Source organism: Balearica regulorum, chromosome 26 (assembly GCF_011004875.1).
Source record: "Balearica regulorum gibbericeps isolate bBalReg1 chromosome 26, bBalReg1.pri, whole genome shotgun sequence".
In the NCBI taxonomy this organism is placed as follows: domain Eukaryota; kingdom Metazoa; phylum Chordata; class Aves; order Gruiformes; family Gruidae; genus Balearica; species Balearica regulorum.
Genome location: NC_046209.1, coordinates 3398914 through 3417566, shown reverse-complemented (window position 1 = coordinate 3417566; position 18653 = coordinate 3398914). Strand labels below are relative to the sequence as shown.

At 45.6% G+C, this 18653-nt stretch overlaps 1 protein-coding gene across 10 annotated transcripts in view; it reads left to right on the top strand.

The window, feature by feature from the left end:
* Positions 1-18653, top strand: part of PTPRS (protein tyrosine phosphatase receptor type S) — a 162778-nt gene that overhangs the window by 79978 nt on the left and 64147 nt on the right. For all 10 annotated transcript variants that reach the window (XM_075776772.1, XM_075776768.1, XM_075776765.1 and 7 more), the window contains exons 3-5: positions 2103-2248; positions 3201-3342; positions 11415-11603. In XM_075776772.1, the coding sequence (XP_075632887.1) occupies positions 2103-2248; positions 3201-3342; positions 11415-11603 (477 nt within the window). The remainder of the gene's footprint in view (positions 1-2102; positions 2249-3200; positions 3343-11414; positions 11604-18653) is intronic.

Sequence of the window (18653 nt, the reverse complement as noted above, 5' to 3'; positions counted from 1 at the left end):
TTCTGCCATTGGTGTGGGCTGGAGTGACAAGAGCTGCAGTGACTAGGGGTGCATCGGTGGAGAGCGCGATGGGTGATTTGGTGATGAGGGGAAGATTCAAAGTCTGGAGCTCAGAGGCCTGGGCAATTTTAAAATCAACAATTTAGCTTTGATTTTCCAGATGAGTAGCAAAATCTAATAGATTGTTTGATAGGGATTTTTGTTTGGTTTCCTTTTCTTTTGTCTCTCGCTGTCTAAGAGTGAGTTTATCGTAGGCAGTTCAGCATTGCAGTGAGCTCAGGAAAGCAGCATTCACAGAGCAGCTCAGCTTCCCTGTTATCACATGCTGACTCAACAGAGGTCCCCAAAAAGAGATGCTGAGCAATGACTCCAAGTTCACTCCCTATTTTTTGGAGCACCATCCCTGTCTTCAGGATAGATATAGAACCTTATTTTTCTCCTCAGCTGTGCTCTCACCATACTGCTTGCACCCATTTAAATGTATATGTGACATTAAGGGTTATTAGAGGCTTTTATTTTAAGAAATGAACTTGCATCAGTAAAGTGTTCTTAAAAACCCTGGATATTTTTGGCTGTACCTTCAGAATTGACTTCTGCAAACTCTTCAGATATTGAACTGAGGAGAAGAGAGGAAGGAAGTCAGGTTGTGGGCAGAGTGAGCATTTATATTTTAGCCTCAAGCAAAGTTTTAGGTTTGCCTTTCTCAGGTAGAAGGCAGATTGCCCAGTGCCGGTACCTCCAGTGGGACTTGCTTGATAACCTTTAGCTGCAACATTGCAAAGAAGACTCTGACCTCTAAATATAGATTTGGATATTTATAAATCTGATGCTTTGTACACACAGCATTCGGTGGGACGTAAACAGCTCCAGCAAATTGTATTTACCTCCAGCACGGAAACAAACGCTTGATTGCATCACATGAGCTTGCTCAGTGGCTTTTATTTATATACTGCTGGCCACACCAGGCTGGGAAAGGGGGAATGCTTCCTTTGTCTTTCGACCCCTAAAAGACCCTGAAGTCTTCTCTCTAGCTACTATTTGCCCTCTTCCTAAGCTCTTTCGTAGGCTGTTTACATCTTATTTTATAGACTCTGAGTATGTACATATAAATATACACATTTCAGAGTCATGTGGTCTACTTTTCTCAAGAATAACAGACGGCAGCTTTATGATCTGAGTGATTTTATTTGAACACAGCTGTGGCCTTGTGATTTAAATATTTCAATAAATTTTAAACTAACTAGATGAGAGGAAACTGTGCAGGCAAAACAGGTTAGAGCACGGAAAGAGGATTCCCTGAGGACAGAGGTAATATGGGCTCTGCACGAACACTCTTGGCCTCGTCTTCCTCTCATGAGAAGGCCCCTGACACCCTCCTTGGTTGGAAAGCCCATCCCAGCATCCTCTCCCCTCCCTGCAGAGGTGCTCCTGACGGCAGTCAGAGATGGATGAATGGAAATCAGTGGCTGGGGGTGAGGGAGAGGTGCTGCGAACTCAAGTGCTGTTCCTTTGGGTCCAGGCTGGCTAAAATGCAGCCCCAGGCTCTGAGTGTGTTTGTTCAGGCATTGCTGCACCTTTGAGCATCTGATTATGAGAGGAGTTTGAGGAGCTTTTGGCTTCTTGTTCGGCAGCATGAATTCCTTGTTTTTCTCGGACGTCTCCTGATGAGGGGAAGAGGAGCTGCAGGAGCAGACTGCAGACTTGGCCGCTGTGCTCTTGGTCTTGACAACTGGATTGTTTTGAAATGATCACGACTCTTGTTTGTTGGGCTGTATCTTATCAACTTGCCTGTTCCAAAGGATGGCATACGTGTTGCTGTGTAAATGTACCAATGAGGTACCACTTTTCAGAAGTAAAAGAGACTTTGCAACATCATCACACTGGAATCTCTTTGTAGGATCGGGCCCTTAATAATTTTGTGCTGTAGCTTCTTCCTATTTACATGGCGATAAGGACTGTTTGTTCCTAAAAGGCCAAGAGATTTAATTCATCTGGGATGATTAGAGCATAGCGGTGATGATGGTACTTTTAATTACAAACAGTGTTTATTAGAGTTTGTCTTTCCTTGTGCCAATGATGGTATTTCTGTTTTTTTCTCAAAGGTCCCCCTGTGTTCATTAAAAAACCTGTGGACCAAATTGGTGTGTCAGGAGGGGTGGCCTCCTTTGTATGCCAAGCGACTGGAGACCCAAAGCCACGGGTCACCTGGAACAAGAAAGGGAAGAAAGTGAACTCTCAGAGGTTTGAGGTAAGAGATGTCCTTGAAATTTGTGTCTGTGTATGTATACAGAAAGAGAGAGAGACTGATGCAAAGCAGCTAGTGCTCTTTGGCCATTCTCAAACCCGATAATAAAGGGAGGTTTGGAAGGGGAGGAGTTTTAACAGCAGGAGGACTGAAATGCAAGCTCTTGGCCATGTCAACGGCTGGGTTTGTTCCAAAGCAAGAGAGAACTTGGCTTACTTACGTTATTGGAGTTTTTTCTTTTGTTTTGTTGATTTTTTCCCCTTCCCAGGATATAGTAGTGCCTTCTTCCTTCCCTAAGAAACTCCAACTAAGTTGGTACTTCTTCAGCTCTGTAAATGCACCTTTCCTACCCATCCCTGGCTTGTTATTTTAACCCTGGGACAGCCTGGAGTAAATATTACAGTTGCTGGCAACCAGACCCAAGCAATTGGCATCATTTAGATAGAAATGAGAGTGGAGAAATGAGGACTAGGAGGTCATCCTGTGGAATTTGCTGTGGGATTCAGCCCTGCCAGGCAGCTGTGTGCTGAGAGGAGCTTTGTGGTGTCAGCTGCCCATGCAGATGGAGGAACAAGGCAGGGGTTCATTTTTATTTTGTTTTCACTTGATCTGTTTTCCCCTTCTTCATCACAGTTGTACTCTGAGCACCCACCCCACACACACTGTCACCGTTGCTCGTTCTTTCAGAGCATTTGAGATGTATCTAGCAGTTTCGGTGGGTCAGTGGTCAGGGACAGGGTTTGGCGTGGACAGTTCTCTGGCACCTTGAGGCACTGGAGAGATAAGTTGACCGTGTCGATTAAGTGTAGGGGATTGTGGGGCAGCTGCTGAAGTGTGTGCAAGTGTGCGTGCTTGTCTATATGCTGACGCCACCTTTAGAAGCAATAATGAACCTTTTACTTGTGACCCAAGGATGCTTACTATGTGTGTCTCTCTTTTTCCCTTTATCCCCCAGACAATTGAATTTGATGAAAGTGCAGGTGCTGTTTTGAGGATCCAACCCCTCCGGACTCCCCGGGATGAGAACATTTACGAGTGTGTTGCTCAAAACCCTCACGGGGAGGTCACCGTCCATGCCAAGCTCACCGTCCTCCGAGGTAAAGAGCATGCCTACCTGCCATGTGTCAGTGTCACAGGGGAGAAGGGACCCTTCAGCTTCTTCCTTCCCTCACACAGGTGGGAAGGCTGTCACAAAACGCGTGGCCAAGGCACAAAGTCCTCCTTTTTCAGTTTGTTCTGACCTGTCAGATCTGCTTGCTGTTATTAGCTCAGAGAGTCATAAAATTGCTATGTAAGAAACAAGCTAAAACTAGACCACTTCAGGAGCTTTGACTGGATGATGTGCTGAGGCTCCTTCCAACTTGAATTATCCTGTAACTTTATGATCTTCCCTCCCCGCCAATAAAAATTCCTTCCCTAGGTTTAGGAGCAGCACCAGAAACTCCTCATCTTTCTCAGAAATGTGGCACCTTTCATCCAGACACCCAGAAAAACCTTCTTCACTGAGGCACCACTTAATGGGCTGAGGTTAAGATGATTATGCATCTACATGGGCTTTCACACAGTGGAAGCAATGCCAACCTCTTTCCTTGTGCAAGACAAATATTTTGCCCTTCTTGGGGTATCTTCCCTCTTCCCAGAGGTCCTTCACTCCATGCACTCTCCAAGAGAACAGTTCCTCCTCTCCATTTTGTTCTGGTTCTTTTTTTCACTTGTCCCTGCTGTAGAGGATGTTTACATGGATGCCTCCTTCATGTCATCTGTTTGAAATATGCTCCCTGAACTTGATGTGGGGGAGGGAACAATATGCTATTGCTGTGGATGCCTCTGGATGTTTACTGTTATTACCCCAGAGATCTGTAAAATTGCTATGTGAAACACTAAGCTAGGCTGCTTGCTAAAGCTGACCCGTTTTAGGGGAGAAGATGTGTGGTGGTCTCTGTTCAAACCACAGGGCAATGCAGATGATCCTGGCAGGAAGGGTGTGGTGGATAACTAACTGCCTGGGAGCTCCTGAAGGGAGTTTAGCTTGGGAACTTTGGCTGTTGATGGAGCCATGAGAGGAGGTGCTATGGACAAGCCATGGGCTTTTGAATAGGGGTGAGTTTCTGCAGTGAACATGGCTAACAGTGGGTTTAGGTGCTCCAGGCAGTGTGTGGTCCTCAGAAAGCCAAGTGATAGCTCTGCCTGAATGCCAGTTGCCTTTTCTTCAACAATTTCAGTGTTCTCTCCAAAAGCATCTTAAATCCTTTTGTTTGAGCAGTCAGTGAGCACATCCCTTATAGTGCAGAGTGCAAATCCCCAATGTGCAGCAGCAAATAAAGACCAAACATGAAGGGCACATGGCAAAGCCCTTGACCTCCCCTTGTAGCGGGGAACATCCCTTCTGCTGCTCACCTGGCAGGCTCTGTGTTATCGAGACACTGGCTTTGAGCATGTGGGCCCATGGTCCAGTCATGCCTGACAGATTTGTGTAGGTGCACTTAAATCTTTGTGTAGCTGCTTTGCCTGGCATGGCATTTAACCTTCTGTTAGCAGTACGTGGTGGGATGTATCTGTCAGGAGATTGGAAGAGCGCTTTATGACAAGAGCTTGTCTAGCTGTGATTATCCCAGAGGGCTGGGAGCCTTATTCTTCACACTTATTCCCATATACTCCTTGGGAGCTGTGCAGTTTGGGAGAAGCGCCCCTGCAATCATACTCAAAATTTCTACCCCTTGAATTTAGCTACAGGCGGTGGCAAGAGGGAAGCTTGTCCTCCAGCTGCTGCTTGATTTTGTGAGGACAAATCCCCTGGATTCTTACAGCATTTTTAAGGCACTCTCCACCAAAAGAAAGCTGCAGTGTGTGGGGAATGACGAGCTGAGCTCAGTGACTGTCCTTAGGGACCAAGGTTCTTTGTACACATCTTTTTGCAGCTCTTCCTTCCGGTGTCAGCATCATACATGTGTCAGCTAGAGAGACAGATGACAGAACAGGAGCTACATCTCCCCACTGCCTGACTAATTACGCACTTTGCTGATCCCGCCAGCACATTATTACTGTGTGCTTTGCTCCTGTGTTGTGCTGCTGTCACTCCTGTTTGCCTAACAGGACCTTGTTTGGTAGCTTTGTTAACTGATTGTGCAAGAGCAGCTATGGTACCCAGGTCTTGAAATTTGGGGGAGCAGTGATTAGCTGCAGGCCTGGGCCAAGGCATTGTTGAAGAGCATCAAGGAAGCAGTTTCTGTAGCACACCCTCCCCTTCCTTGCTCAGATGGAGTTATTCCATCCTTAATCTTTCCTTAGCTTTCACACAGTGAAGATTGTCTCCTCTTTATCCGTATTTTTAAGTGCTGGGAAAGTTAAAAGGACCAAGCGCAAATCCACTAATCTCCACAATGACAAAGTTAGCATGCTGGCATTTATTCCTCTCTTTTTCCTCCCCGCTTCTGCATTCACCCACTCTCCTGTTTGTCTTTTCTGTATCTTTCCTTGCAAGGCCTCCTCCTCCTTTCCGTCTCTCTTCTCTCACTTTCAGAACTAAGGCTTAGCATAAAGATGGGGGCTGCTCCACAGCTTGGAGATGAATGTGAGCTGTCATTCGCAGAAGCTGTTACCTTGGCATGCTGTGGAGTATGGAAACCTGCGCCCCAGCTGTCACAAACACTGCAGGATGGGCTTTGTAGTAATCCTGCAGCCTTTTGGCTGTGCTGTTGTAATCAGACATACGTGTGTGTACCTTCATGCTATACACATGCATGAACAGTTAGGGGATTTCCTTAATGCCGGTGCAGACAGACTCATGAACAGAAGAGGAAAAAATACATTCTTCCCTACTGCATGCAGCTGCTGAAGGGACTGAGAGTAAACCCCTTTTTGCTTATGCACATGACTACTCCTGGATCAGACCCTGGTAGAAATCCACATGCATTCAGTTAAAAACAGGAAGCTGCAAGAGAGGAAACCTTTGGGAGCTTCTGAGAAGCAGAGCTTGTGATGGACACCGTTCAACTTAGACAAAGTCTCTTAACACCAGCTCTGCTGGCTTGTTTGTCCTTCCTGCTCTGTTTCTCAAGGGATCTGAGTTTTGATAGGGCTGTGGAGCCTTGCTGTTCTTCCACAGCTGGCTAGGCATAGCGCCTACAAACCTGATTCCTGCAGAGCCCAAAGAAAAGAAAAGAAAAAGTGGTTTGGGGAAGCATTTTCCAGTTATTGTTGACTCCAGCTGCTATCATTTTTCATTATAGGCTTAAAGGAAGCTAGTTGGCACAGGCACCCCAGCTCCCAGTTGGTATAGTTTCTCTAAGCTCCACACTCCCAGAAAAGGAATTCGTATTTTTAATTATTGTTACTGCTTCCTGTGTGCAGATTATACTTTCCCTCCACTGTTTAGCAGCCTGAGACACAGATTCTTGTGCTGCAAAAGATTGTCCGATGCTGTCAGCACCTGAGTGGGCTGCGAGCACAGGGGAGCCTTGCGGCAACTTTCCGCCCGCATTGCCTGTGCTGCTGGGAGGCACAGGCTGGGTTTCAAGCAGGGGCCGGACAGGCTTAGTTCTTTGCTCTGTTGAAGCTGATAGAGTTCCGTGGAGGTTATCCTATGTGAGTAATTAGTAAATGCAACATGATCCCATAAAAACCAGTGCTTGATCAAGTTAAATGTAATGGAACAAAATTTCCTGTGCCCTGATATATCGCTTACTGCATACTGCCCAATGCTGCCTTTTCCAGAGGATTACTGCACTCTGGAAAATTGAGGGAAACTGGCTATTAGACATGTAAGGTCTGCAGTACTTACTACTGAAGTGTGATTCAGGCTGCTTACAGAACTTCTTTTTCTAGTGATTCCCTGTTGATTCTTTTTTTATGAAGTGTTCCTACATTTCTCTAACGATTCTGGCCTGACATTTTCCTCACACATTTCCTACTCCAAGAGGACATCTGGTGTGGGCACGTATGAAGTTCTAGCAAGATCCCTGCTGTTTTGTTGTTTTTTGTAATTGTTGGCTTCAAATCAGCAAAAGGTAAACAAAAATTGGTTCTAGATGCTCAGCAGAAAGCGCCAAATCCCACAGGAATGCATCTTAAAGAGAAACTGGCCCCTCTGAAATGTTACCTTGCCACTTGAAAAATTCTTGGCAGACTTTCTGGACTTGTTTTGCTTTTCTTTTAGTGACCTGAAAATCAGGCCATGTTGAAAGCAGATTAGTTCTGTATCTTATGAATAATGTCAGTGTCAGATGCCTCTATAAGGAGGGTACACCGGGATATATTAGTGTAGGGAAGGCAGTGTATTACCTGCTCTGCTCGGGGTCCAACACACGTATCTAAGTGTGTATTTATTGTCTGTGGGCCTGCAAATTTTTAATAACATTGTTAGCTGTTACTATTTTCATAGTAAAACTTCCAGATCAAAATAAATGGGATCAACAGACGGAGCGTGTTGCTGAGACTCCTGGCATGTATTAAAATTGTCTTTGGCTGTGAAATAACAATTAACTAAGACACAAGTACATACATAGTGCATAAGGCTGGGATACCTGTTGAGGAGGAGGCAGCTGTAAGCGTTCATACACTTAATGCAAAGAACAGGACTAAGTTTAAGGAGTGCTGTATTTTTATCATGATTCTGCTTAAAACTGGTGCCACTCAAGCTGCTTCATCTCTGTGTTCTCGGTTCTTCCACCTCGAGGTGTGGATAGTTGACTGCTTAGAGTCCAGTCAGCATCCATGACCTGGGTCGCATATCTCCAGAGAAGAGCAAAAAAATTCTCTTCTTCGCTTCAGCAGCATCCTCATAGAGAGTGGCTCTCTGCATTCAATACGTAGTGCGTGTGTACAATCTCACACCCTCCTTCTCCTCTAAATTATTAAACAACTGTGCATACCCTGCAGGAAAAAGAGCAGCAGCAACACCCGCTTTATCTTTCTTTATCATCCTCATTTCCAGCACAGCTAATTATCTAAACGCAGAGCTGCCACCTTCTAGAGTGACAGGGAGACAATGAGCACCGGTGTCTCCCTTCGGCTGTAGCTGGTGACCCTTGCTTTTTCTGTATGACCGTGTGTGTGTGAGCGCATGCGCCCAGGTCGGTCCGAGGCGTGTCTCCCAGCACAGAGCATGTCCTCTGGTAGGATTTATTATAAATGAATGCTGAAGTGCTCTTCTCTTCTTTTCTCTCCCTGCCTCCCTCCATCCCTCCTCCCCTAGTCCTTCTCACCCTACTTTGTTCAGTGGCCTTGAGGTAATTCATCGAGGGGGCCTTTAAACAGCTGAGTTTAAGAGCAGGTATGAACAAGGTGTTTGGGATGCTCTGTTAATATGGCAAGTGCAACACGTGAAAACATTTGCCTGTGTAAGCTAGCATGATTTTCAACAGCAGGCAGCTGCCCAGATGTGCCCTTGAAGCATCTTCAGCTTGCATCTTGGTTCTTTTGTTCTTGCAGTTGCCTGGGCTGCTTTCAGAAAGAGAATTCACAATCCAAAACATTCCTTATTTTTTTATTTGATACAGGTTTTGGGCTGGTGTTTGGGGATTGATGGGGAGGGTGGCAGGGCATGTGTGTGCATGTCTTCTGGGGATTGAGTTGAGGTTGTAATTGCATTATTACAGGGAATCCAATTGTTAGGGGATGAAGGCAGTTTCACTTCCCTGGCAGGAAGGAAATCTGAGCACTTGAATCAGTGCAATATGTGATGTTCAGAGATGCTTCCTCCGCTGATCTGATCCTCAAATCTGATCACGCCTCTAGTCGCAGTTGTTTTAATTAAACTCAGAGGAATTCTGCACATTGTGCTGCAAGATTAACATTTTTGTTTAATTAGAAACACTCAGTAATAATAGTTGTACCAGGCCTCCCCCAACACACACACGTGCATACAGACACACACATACACACTCCCCTTGCCAGCAAGAGGACTACTCTCTCTGTGGATTAATTGGTTCGTGAAATTAACGGACGTGGGTTTGAGCCAGGTGGAGTAGCATCACCAGGGAGCAGGATAAAAGCAGTAATCAATAATGATGTCATCTGCAGCCAATGCGGCAGCAGCTCCACGACTCCTTAACAACACACCACCGCCTGGTTAAATAGGAGAAGGGAAGAGAAGACGTTAAAAGCCTGGCTGAAAGCTGTGCAAAGGCAAAGCAATTCCCAGGGCCCCTCTGTCCTGAGCTCACTCTTGGGGGGCTGGGGTTTTGCAGCACACATGATCTGCAAGAGCACAGGCTCTTCGGAGACTCCTGCAATGCCCAAGCACAGCCTGGTGAGCTGAGAACTCCAAGGTTTGGTTCAGTCCCTAGTTAAAGATGTTTACATTTCTATTTAGAATGCAGTATCCTGGTTTAGAGGTGCTTCAGATGCACCGAAATGACTACGCCTTTGTACAACTGTAAGTTTGTCCGTACTAGGAGATCTGTATTGCTTTAGCAGTTATAAAATGGTGCGTGTTTTTGTTTGTGGTCAGATTCCTTTGATATATGAGGAGAGGTGGGGTTAATACATTTCACTCTCCAGTGAGTCACAATAGATCCTTTATAACTCTCCAACAATGGTCAGAGGAAGGAAACAATGCACATTTTTAAACACACAATCGAAGCATTTAAACCCTTTTCTTCTCTGCAGTAGCTGTGCGCTGCTAATAATGGTATTAGACGAGAGTTTCTTGGCCTCGGGTATCGGACCACCGCACAAACCTTTAGCTCTGCCTTTATGATTTCATAGATTTATAGAAGTTGAGCATGATGCATAGCAGTGTGGAACAGCTCTTACCCAGATCATGTGTATTTGGAGCCTGCGTGGAGCAGTACTAGAATCTGGCGATTCTGCTTTGCTCCTAGAGGAGAAGACACCCACCATAGCAAGGCCACTGGGTTTCTCTCTTGTTCTACCACCTCTGGGTTCAGCCATACGTAGTTTGGCTCCATCACTTCTGGTACGTAACGTGCCAACGGTAGGAAATGAGCTCTTGTTGTGTTTGCAGTTGGCAGCGATGTTTCCCAACCAAGGCAAGGGTTTCCAGTCCATCTCTGCTGCCGTTGTGAGAGCTCCCATTGCTTTCGGGGGGGGGGGTGTGTGATTTTATTTTTTAGAAAGCCTACCTTTTTAAAATCCTTTTTTTTTTTTTTTTTAAATCCATCTATTTACCGAGGCTGTGATTCCTCAACATCCCTCGTTTGAAACAACAAAGAATCCCTATAAAGTCTCACCCTGATGCCCGCATCCTCCTTCCAAGGTACCTTCCCCCAAAGACTGATTTTCTGGGGGGAAAGAAAAAAAAAAGGCATGTTCCTGATCTCTGTCAGCCAGCATAAGAGCTCTCTTACACATGAGTTAGGAGGTCGTGACAAAGATTATGGGGGAAGCACTGGGGTTTTGTATTAGTTATCACAAATTAGTCAGCATCGGTTAGGATTGCCCTCCTCACCCTCATTAGCGAAGGCAAAGGCAAGAATGAGAGGAAGCAGGAAGCTCGGGTGAGACTGTCTTCTAGGTGCTGGTGCCACGTCCCTCTTCTTCTAGGGCAGCAGCACTCTGAATTAATAAGTCTAAAAATCACACCCTGTCTGACAGCACTTGGCTTATTGTTGTTATGTGTGTCCCCTCTGGTAACTACAGCTGGATGATATTTTCCTCTCCTTTCTCTCTTAGTTTCCACTGTGTCTTTGACGGGCTTTTTCACGTAGTCACTTTCATTATTTCTCTTGTGCAGTTTGTTTCGTACTGTGGGGTCTGAAGGGGGAAGACGAATCACTGCTTTAAATTGTGACTGTATAGACTGTACGGTGCAGTGCAGGGATCTTTGCCGTATGTGTGCACAGCTTCTGCTGTAAAAACAAATAAGTGCAAACCACCTACCTGACAGAGGGATTCAGCACAAGACCGGGACAAACTTGGAAATTACTATTCCCATGCCCCAAAGGGTTTTAATAGATTGCATTTAAATGTATAATCTTCTTGTGGGACCTTAGAATAGTCAGACGAAATGGACAAGCCGGTAAATTTTACTGCATAATGTGTTTTCACAAACCACCTATGGACCATTCACTGTAGCCTTGTTTTAAATTGCATTGCACAGAGTACTGGGCAGCAAGTCTGCTTGATGCTTTCTTCAGCGAACAGCTCCTTCAGCTGCCCTGGTCCCTAGTACGTGTTTAACCACTCTTCCTTTGTTCCCTGCCACCAGAGGACCAGTTGCCTCCCGGCTTCCCAAACATTGATATGGGGCCCCAGCTGAAAGTGGTGGAACGGACACGAACAGCCACAATGCTCTGTGCGGCCAGTGGGAACCCAGACCCAGAGATCACTTGGTTTAAGGACTTCCTGCCTGTCGACCCCAGCGCGAGCAACGGGAGAATAAAACAACTGAGATCAGGTAAGGTCTCTGTGGGAGACTGGAGGAATTGAGACTCAGAGCTGTGAAGAGACTGCTCAGAGGTTTCTGAAGCAGAAGAGAGGACTGATAGAAATGGGCCCCCCTGGTGTGGATTGGGGCATTAGCTTTTCTTTGGGTTTGGGACTCACGTTCTTACCCAGGGAGTGGTTGGAGTATTTTCCCCTCCAGCCCATCCTCCTGGCCTTCCCTGCTGCCTAGCTGACATCAGAGGAATCACAGCAGGGAAGCTGGTTCCCATCCTGGAGACACTGCAACTAGTTGACTGGATAACAGTGCTCTTGCGGCTCAGGGGAAACCGGGGGCTGAGGGTTTCCTCCTCAGACCAAGAACTGGGTGAGAAAGAAAGAGAACCGCTACAGCAGACACGGCTTTTTAGACCACACACAACCACAGCTCAGGCAGCCTCTTACTGTCGAAACGTGGCCTTGTTGGTGTAAACTGAGGCCCTCAAAGCCGGCGCTGAAGAACAGCTCTTGCAGGATCTCTCCGGCATGAAGTCCCTGCAGTCATCGCTGGAGAGCAGTTGTGAGCGTTCTGGAGTGACCCCTTGGTGCTCCATGGCAGTGCCCACGGAGTGGGCCTCCATGAACAGATGTACCCCAGCTCCATGGCTCTTGTCAGTTTTCCGTCTTTCCCCATCTGCTTGTCCATCTGTCTCTTTTGTTTGTTTTGTGGTTGTGGTTTTGTGTGTGTGTCAACGTGACATCTCTTAATCTTCATGTTTCAGGAGCTGTTTTTATCCTTGTTAAATATGCCAGTTCACTGTGTGAGTGTGTGCCTGTGCATGCAAGGAGGGCACAGGTATATTTATTTTTGAATACTACTTATAAAGCACTTCCATTTCTCAGCTTAAAAAAAACCAACTAATTTTTTCTCTGATAGCTGCAAATCTGAAACAAACTTTGGAAGTTTTACCTTTTGGCAAAAACTAACCTGAGAAATAATCCCTTTCAAATACTGCTTGGACTGACTGCTTTGACCCAACCCAGAGAAAACGTGTCAGTGTGGTTGGATGTAGCAAGCACGAGCATCACTTCAAGTTACTCAGAACGTTCCTTTGTCCGAGAGAGATGGAGCATTTTCAAGAGTCTTTTTTTGGGAAAAGAATGGCATTGTTGTAGGCAAAGGTAAAGCAGAGGCTTTGGTGAAGCAACTGGGGTTGCTCCGTTCATGCTAGACATTTTACAAGCCAGCCAGGCAAATGATAGCCGACCATTTCTGCCCAGACCTCTGCTGGCTCTGAAGAAATCAGCCTGTAATGCTGGACCTGAACATCAGAGAGTGTGATCGCCTGGTTTTTCTCTTGCCTTGTTTGGCAAAGGTTCTATCTAAAGATTTTTAGTTCTGTGGACCACCAGTGGAAAAGATTCAGTATCGTTCCAGTTGAGCGTAGCTTTTATACACCTGCATAAATGCATCCTTATTCAGTGAAGCAAACTTACAAGCAGATACTTAAACTGCTTTGTTGAATTAGAATGGATTGTTGAATCCCACAAGTGCAGATGAGATTGACCTCCCTGTTTTATTGTAACAGCTGAGGCAAATGCAAATAAAAAAAAATCACTCAGCATAAATAATGAGAGGTAAACTAGAATTATATCATGCTCTGTGACCGTGATCTGAAGTGTGAGTAATGCACAGGCAGATTATTTTTAATACATTTATCATCTTGCTAGAATGCCTTTATACTCCTTAACTGGGTTTGATCTGGTGTTTTCCTTAAAGCCACCTGAGTGCTGCATTTTTATTCCAGTGAATTGGTTAGCCTCAGAGTGAACCCTTGGCCTTTCTGATGAATCAGAAGATACCTGCTAAAAATTAATCTCATTTACAGCTGCTTTGAATTAGTAAACTGGCAAAACCCTGAAGCATCCCTGTTGTCATTAGGGACGGAAACCTGTTGCTTATGTGAAAGGGAGTGCAGATTCCTGGACAGTCAGGACTTCTGCGTTCCCCTATTCAATCTACTTTTATGGCCTTTCAAAATTTGCATGTTCTGTGATGCAAAGTTCCTCTGAAAGTACAAACCATATTAACATTAGAGTCCTCTGTAGTGTGTCAGTATGTTGGTCAGTGGAAAGGAGTTGTCTGAAGACCAAAGCAGAGCAGATTCGAGTGTGTATTTGTAACCTGAGTGTGACGTGCAAGGTGATGTCTGTTAGAGCACTGCTGCTGTGCACGCCACTACTAAAGTCAGAACTTAATTTAATACATTTGTCTCTCCGAAAAACAAACTTTGCTGCCAGAAGCGTGGCACTAGCACACGTTAGGGCATTGGATGCTTCCGGACACTGCTAATGAGCTTCAGTGTCTTTCACGCACCGGTCATCAGTATGACTCCAGCCCAACTTCTTGGGGATTAACAGTTCCACCCAACTAACGGGTGTTTGACAAGCCCTCTGTGAATAGGAGCGCAGGGAGGAGGAGTGACCCCGGTCCTAAATCACAACTTCATCGCCGCACTTTGTGCTAACAGACTTAGAATAGAAGACAGTGACTGTGTTGTCTCTGAAGACTTGGCTGTGCATTGCTCCCGATGGAGACTGGGGGACAGGACAGTCACCCAGATTCTGCCTTGGAGATAAAAGTCCTGAGGATAGCAGCCATGCGGCTTTATTACGGAGAGTGTTAAGAACTGAATTTGTATCGATGTATGAGTTAGTGGCAAACATGCAAATTAGCTCATTAAAAGATACAAGTGAAATGTCATGCACAGAGCTCTGCAAAATTGGGTAGCCGTGTCCAGATTTGGTTCTCATTTATATTAAAAAACCTGAATGTTTCACTGGCAATATAAATGGACCTCTGAGACCACGGTCATTATATTCACATCATCCTGTGGACCCATTATTTTATGGGTCTTCAGTATAATCGAGAAACAGGTGATAACGTCATTAACCATAGAGGGTTTTCTGTATCCCGTATTTCTTCTTCTCCTTTCCATCTCCAGATAAACTTTCCAAGCAATTGGAAATCTTTTAATGCTTGGGGGTTTTGACTGAATGAAAAGCTGAATTGTCAATCAAAGGAGAACGGGAAGAACCTCTGTCTAGGCTCCAGCTTCCCATCGACATACATGAACATCTCAGCCTTAGAGACCCGTGTCGTCTGAGGGTTTAAGTGGGTTTGGTGGTGGAAGAGAAATGGATATTTCTGTTTAACCTCAGGACGTTTAAAGGAGAAGGCAATGTCCTTTGCTCAGCCGTGCCACCTAGGGGGGATAATGGGAGGCAGCCTGCAACCACCTTCTACATCATAGAAACACTAAAACCTTTTGTGTCTTGTGTATTGTCTTCTGTTTTCTAAATAACCAGCTATAACAAACTTAATTTTTTCTTTTTTTTTCTTTTTCACCTTTTTTTAACATTCAGAGACCTTTGGTAAGTTTATTCAATTTAAAAACAAAAAAAATCAAACCAAAAAACCCCAAACCTGCTAATGTCCAGATTTGTAACCCTTGCCCTTTAAACTAATTCCTTTGTAACAGCTTCTTGAGAGGCATGCTCTGCATTTCTTCTACTAACTCTTTCAGTAGGGATATTCTGCCCTTTTAATGAATTTCTGCAGGGGTATTGCAGGCTACAAAAAATAATAATCATCCTAATTAATATATCTGTATAAAGAGATAACAGCTAAATATGAACTTCCTAATATTGGATAGATATTTTTTTTTGTAACTTAGCAACAGTTGTCCTGGAATTCCCCAGTTACACAATAGCTTGTACCCTGGAACTGTGATAATTGTGTTCACACCTGCAGGAGGTCTTGGAGTTTCACATCTAACAGGGTTATTGGCATTTTCAGAAGGGAGAGGTGGGGGTGCAGCATTTTCAAATTGAAACTGTAAATCACAGGTCATCGGCTAAGGGAAAGAGCAGAGGAAAAGCTACCCCCCTTCCAGATCACCCCTCTCCCTTGAGAAGCCGGGAGCCTGTCCGCAGAACTCACGTCACATTCTCTCCGTGTGCCAAGTCCCCTTTTGTTATTAGAGATGTAGCAATTGCAGCTGTCAGCCAGGATCCAGCATTTTAAAATTGCAGAAGACCCTTGATGATTGCTTGCTTGTTTAGAATAGAAAGCTCTCTCCAGCCCTCGGGAGAGGAGCAGAGCACACGCATGTTCTCACACGTGGCCTGACAGAAGGTGGGGATGTGTTTTCTGTCATTACCATGGCAATGGTGACTTTCCTCCTCTCCCTGTTTTTCAAGGCTTGGAGAATCCGTAGGCAGCTTGCTGTGTAGGAAGTCAGAGGCAGGGATGGTGGAAGAGCAGATCCCATCCTCTGTGACAGAGGGGGACACCTGCATGTGGTATTCTGCCTGGCACCATCTTGGCCCTTTATAATCCAGAGGCAAGTCCTTTAAGCTGTCTTTTGCCTCTGCTGCTAAACACTAGGCTGGCCATCTGGGCTCATGCAGCCTCAAAATGTGCCAGATCCTAGGAGGCCGTAGAAGGCAATATGAATAGTTTGCACGTGGCATCTCAAAACCAGCTTTTCACTCAGGAAGTCAGCATCCAGAGTGAGGAGTTCTTCCTTTAGTTTTCCTGCAAAGCTGGTGCCCTTATTCTGCCCTGGACAGTGGTTAGCCTCGTGCATGTGCTCGCGCAGGGTTAGGACACCAGGCAAGCCAGCTATACAACACACGTGCTTCCCCTCCGCCACCATTACCTTGTATCAAATGTTACAGGACCTGTCAGAGTTCTTCAGAATAATGAATTTATTTCTGATCCTCTTCTAGCCCCATCCTGCTGCCCTCATGTTGGTTATGAAGCTGGTTAGATGTGAAACTCCAATAGTGAAAATCTACCATCTGTGTCCCTGCCACCATTCAAACTACTGTTCTTTCCTTGCAAGTGACGTGATCTCGTTTTGATTCAAATCCTGTCCCCTCCATCCCTGGTGTGGGGCATCTTGCAAAACATGTTTTGTTCCTCACCTCTATGTCCCGTGTGCCAGAGTTAGAATTTCAAAGCCCAAGGTGGTATTCCTTGGCTTATCTTGCTCTCCAAGAGCACTGTCTCCAAGACAGACTGTCTCCGAGAGCTGCTGACATCCTATTTCCAGGGGCAGCACTGACTCTAAGCGAGGGAACAGGGAATAACTAACCTACAATGACACAAGAAGGTAATGGCTGCTGTTGTATCTGTGCTTACATAGCTCTAACTTCCAGCGTGTTTCTCCTGTCAATTAGAGCAAACCTTTGCAGGAAATTGCCAGGCTTAGCCAAGGCCAAAGACGCTTTATAGCGGTGGGTGATGTTGGGGTCTCTTCCCCTCCTCTACCCTCTTCCCATTAGCCTTGTTCCAGATTTGTGCCACAGATGGCAGATTTTCACTCCAGTTTTGAGACAGAAGGATGTATCAGACGCTGTTTTTATTTCCACTGAATTGAACTATAACCCTTTGCTGCTTTCTCTCTCTCTATCTCTCGCTTTTTAAAACCTTCCTGCCATCTCCTGTGTGGAGATCTGCCCAAGTACACGCTCCCCCCACCTCTTTCTTTCAAGCGCTGTCTGTCCAACCTTTGTCCTGATAGCTAACCAGCCTGCTTTATTAACCTTAGCTAGTTCCTAACCCTAACTAGATGCTAACTTTTCTCTAGCAAGTAACCTAACCTCTTGACTAGAAGCTGAGTATAACTAGAATCTAATATCCTAACACTATAATACCTCGCTTCCCTCATCTCCTTTGAAAAATAAAGGTGAACTGTAATCAGTATCTATATATTTTTACCTTCTATCCTGAAAATGGAGGATTGAACCGCAGCACAAGAAGGATGAGCAGGGCTGAAGGATGAGGAGGGAAGGGGGTTCCTGGTGGTTAAGGCAGAAGATTGGCACACAGGAGGCTTTGCTCCCATTCTTGCCTCTGCCACAGACTTCCCTCTGTGACCTTGGGCAAGTTGCTTCACCTCTACCTCAGTTTCCCCATCTGTAAAGTGGGGTAGTAACGCTGCTGTACCTCGCTGGGGGAGAGGAGAGTGTAAGGCCAATATTTATCATGCAATGTGCTATACAAGCCCTGGTGGGAGGTGCTGCAGAATGACAGCATTGTTACCGTTGCAGAGAAGCTCTTGCGTTTCTCCATAGTAAGAGGCAATACTTGTAATTGCGGGATCTGCCCTGTTCTCAGGATTGGGGTAAAAACCAACCAACTAAAACCCCTTCTTTGATAAGCTGTGTGACAAGTTTGAATGCCACAGTGAGCAAAAGGACCTGCCGTGTTTTCAAAGGAAGATGGTTGCAACCTCAGGAGGTCAAACAGGGGGACAGTGATTTTACCATTGACTCTGGCATGGTTCACCAGCCACAATGTCACTTCCTCTCATCTGTGAGACCTGCCCAGGCAGAAGACTTAACGTTAGGCACTAGAGACAAGTGGAGGGAGGTTGAATAAAAATAACCCAAGGGAGATGCAGTCGACAGGCAAGTGTAGCAGGACTCTTCTCTTGCCGTACAACCCCCCTGCTGCGCTGGCATTAGGGTGGCTTCCAGAGCAGTTGCAGGAGGTAGCCCTTTCACTTGTGCAGTAGCGTGGCCGCCTTTAGTGCAGAGCATCTGGCTTCAGACTTTATGCGGAGCCACTGGAGAATAACTGAAGGTCCCCATAAGGACATGCATTGAATTAGTCACACATCTGTACCAATAACTTGAAGTTTGGAAGTGTGCTAGCAAAGGTGGGATCAAACCTGCAACTCTTAATGTGATGCAAGGTACCTGGATGTCCCTTTCCCTGTCTGGGCTAACACGGCCATAATGCCGACCCTTTTCCCCAGGAGTGATGAAGATAAATGCAGGTTCATCATAAGTTCTGCGAGTAGCAAACAGTGATGTTAGCTGAAGAGCCTGAAGACTTTCTTTGCATTCTTAGCAACAAAATGGAGCCAGTCTTAAGACTTTTCAATCCAAGTGCTATGGAGGCTCTGTCACCTGCCAACTGAATTGGACTGCTTTAAAAAGGGCATCCCCACCTTAAGTACCCTGAACCCTCTTCAGTCTGTCCCTATAATTTAAGATGAGGTAGAGCAGG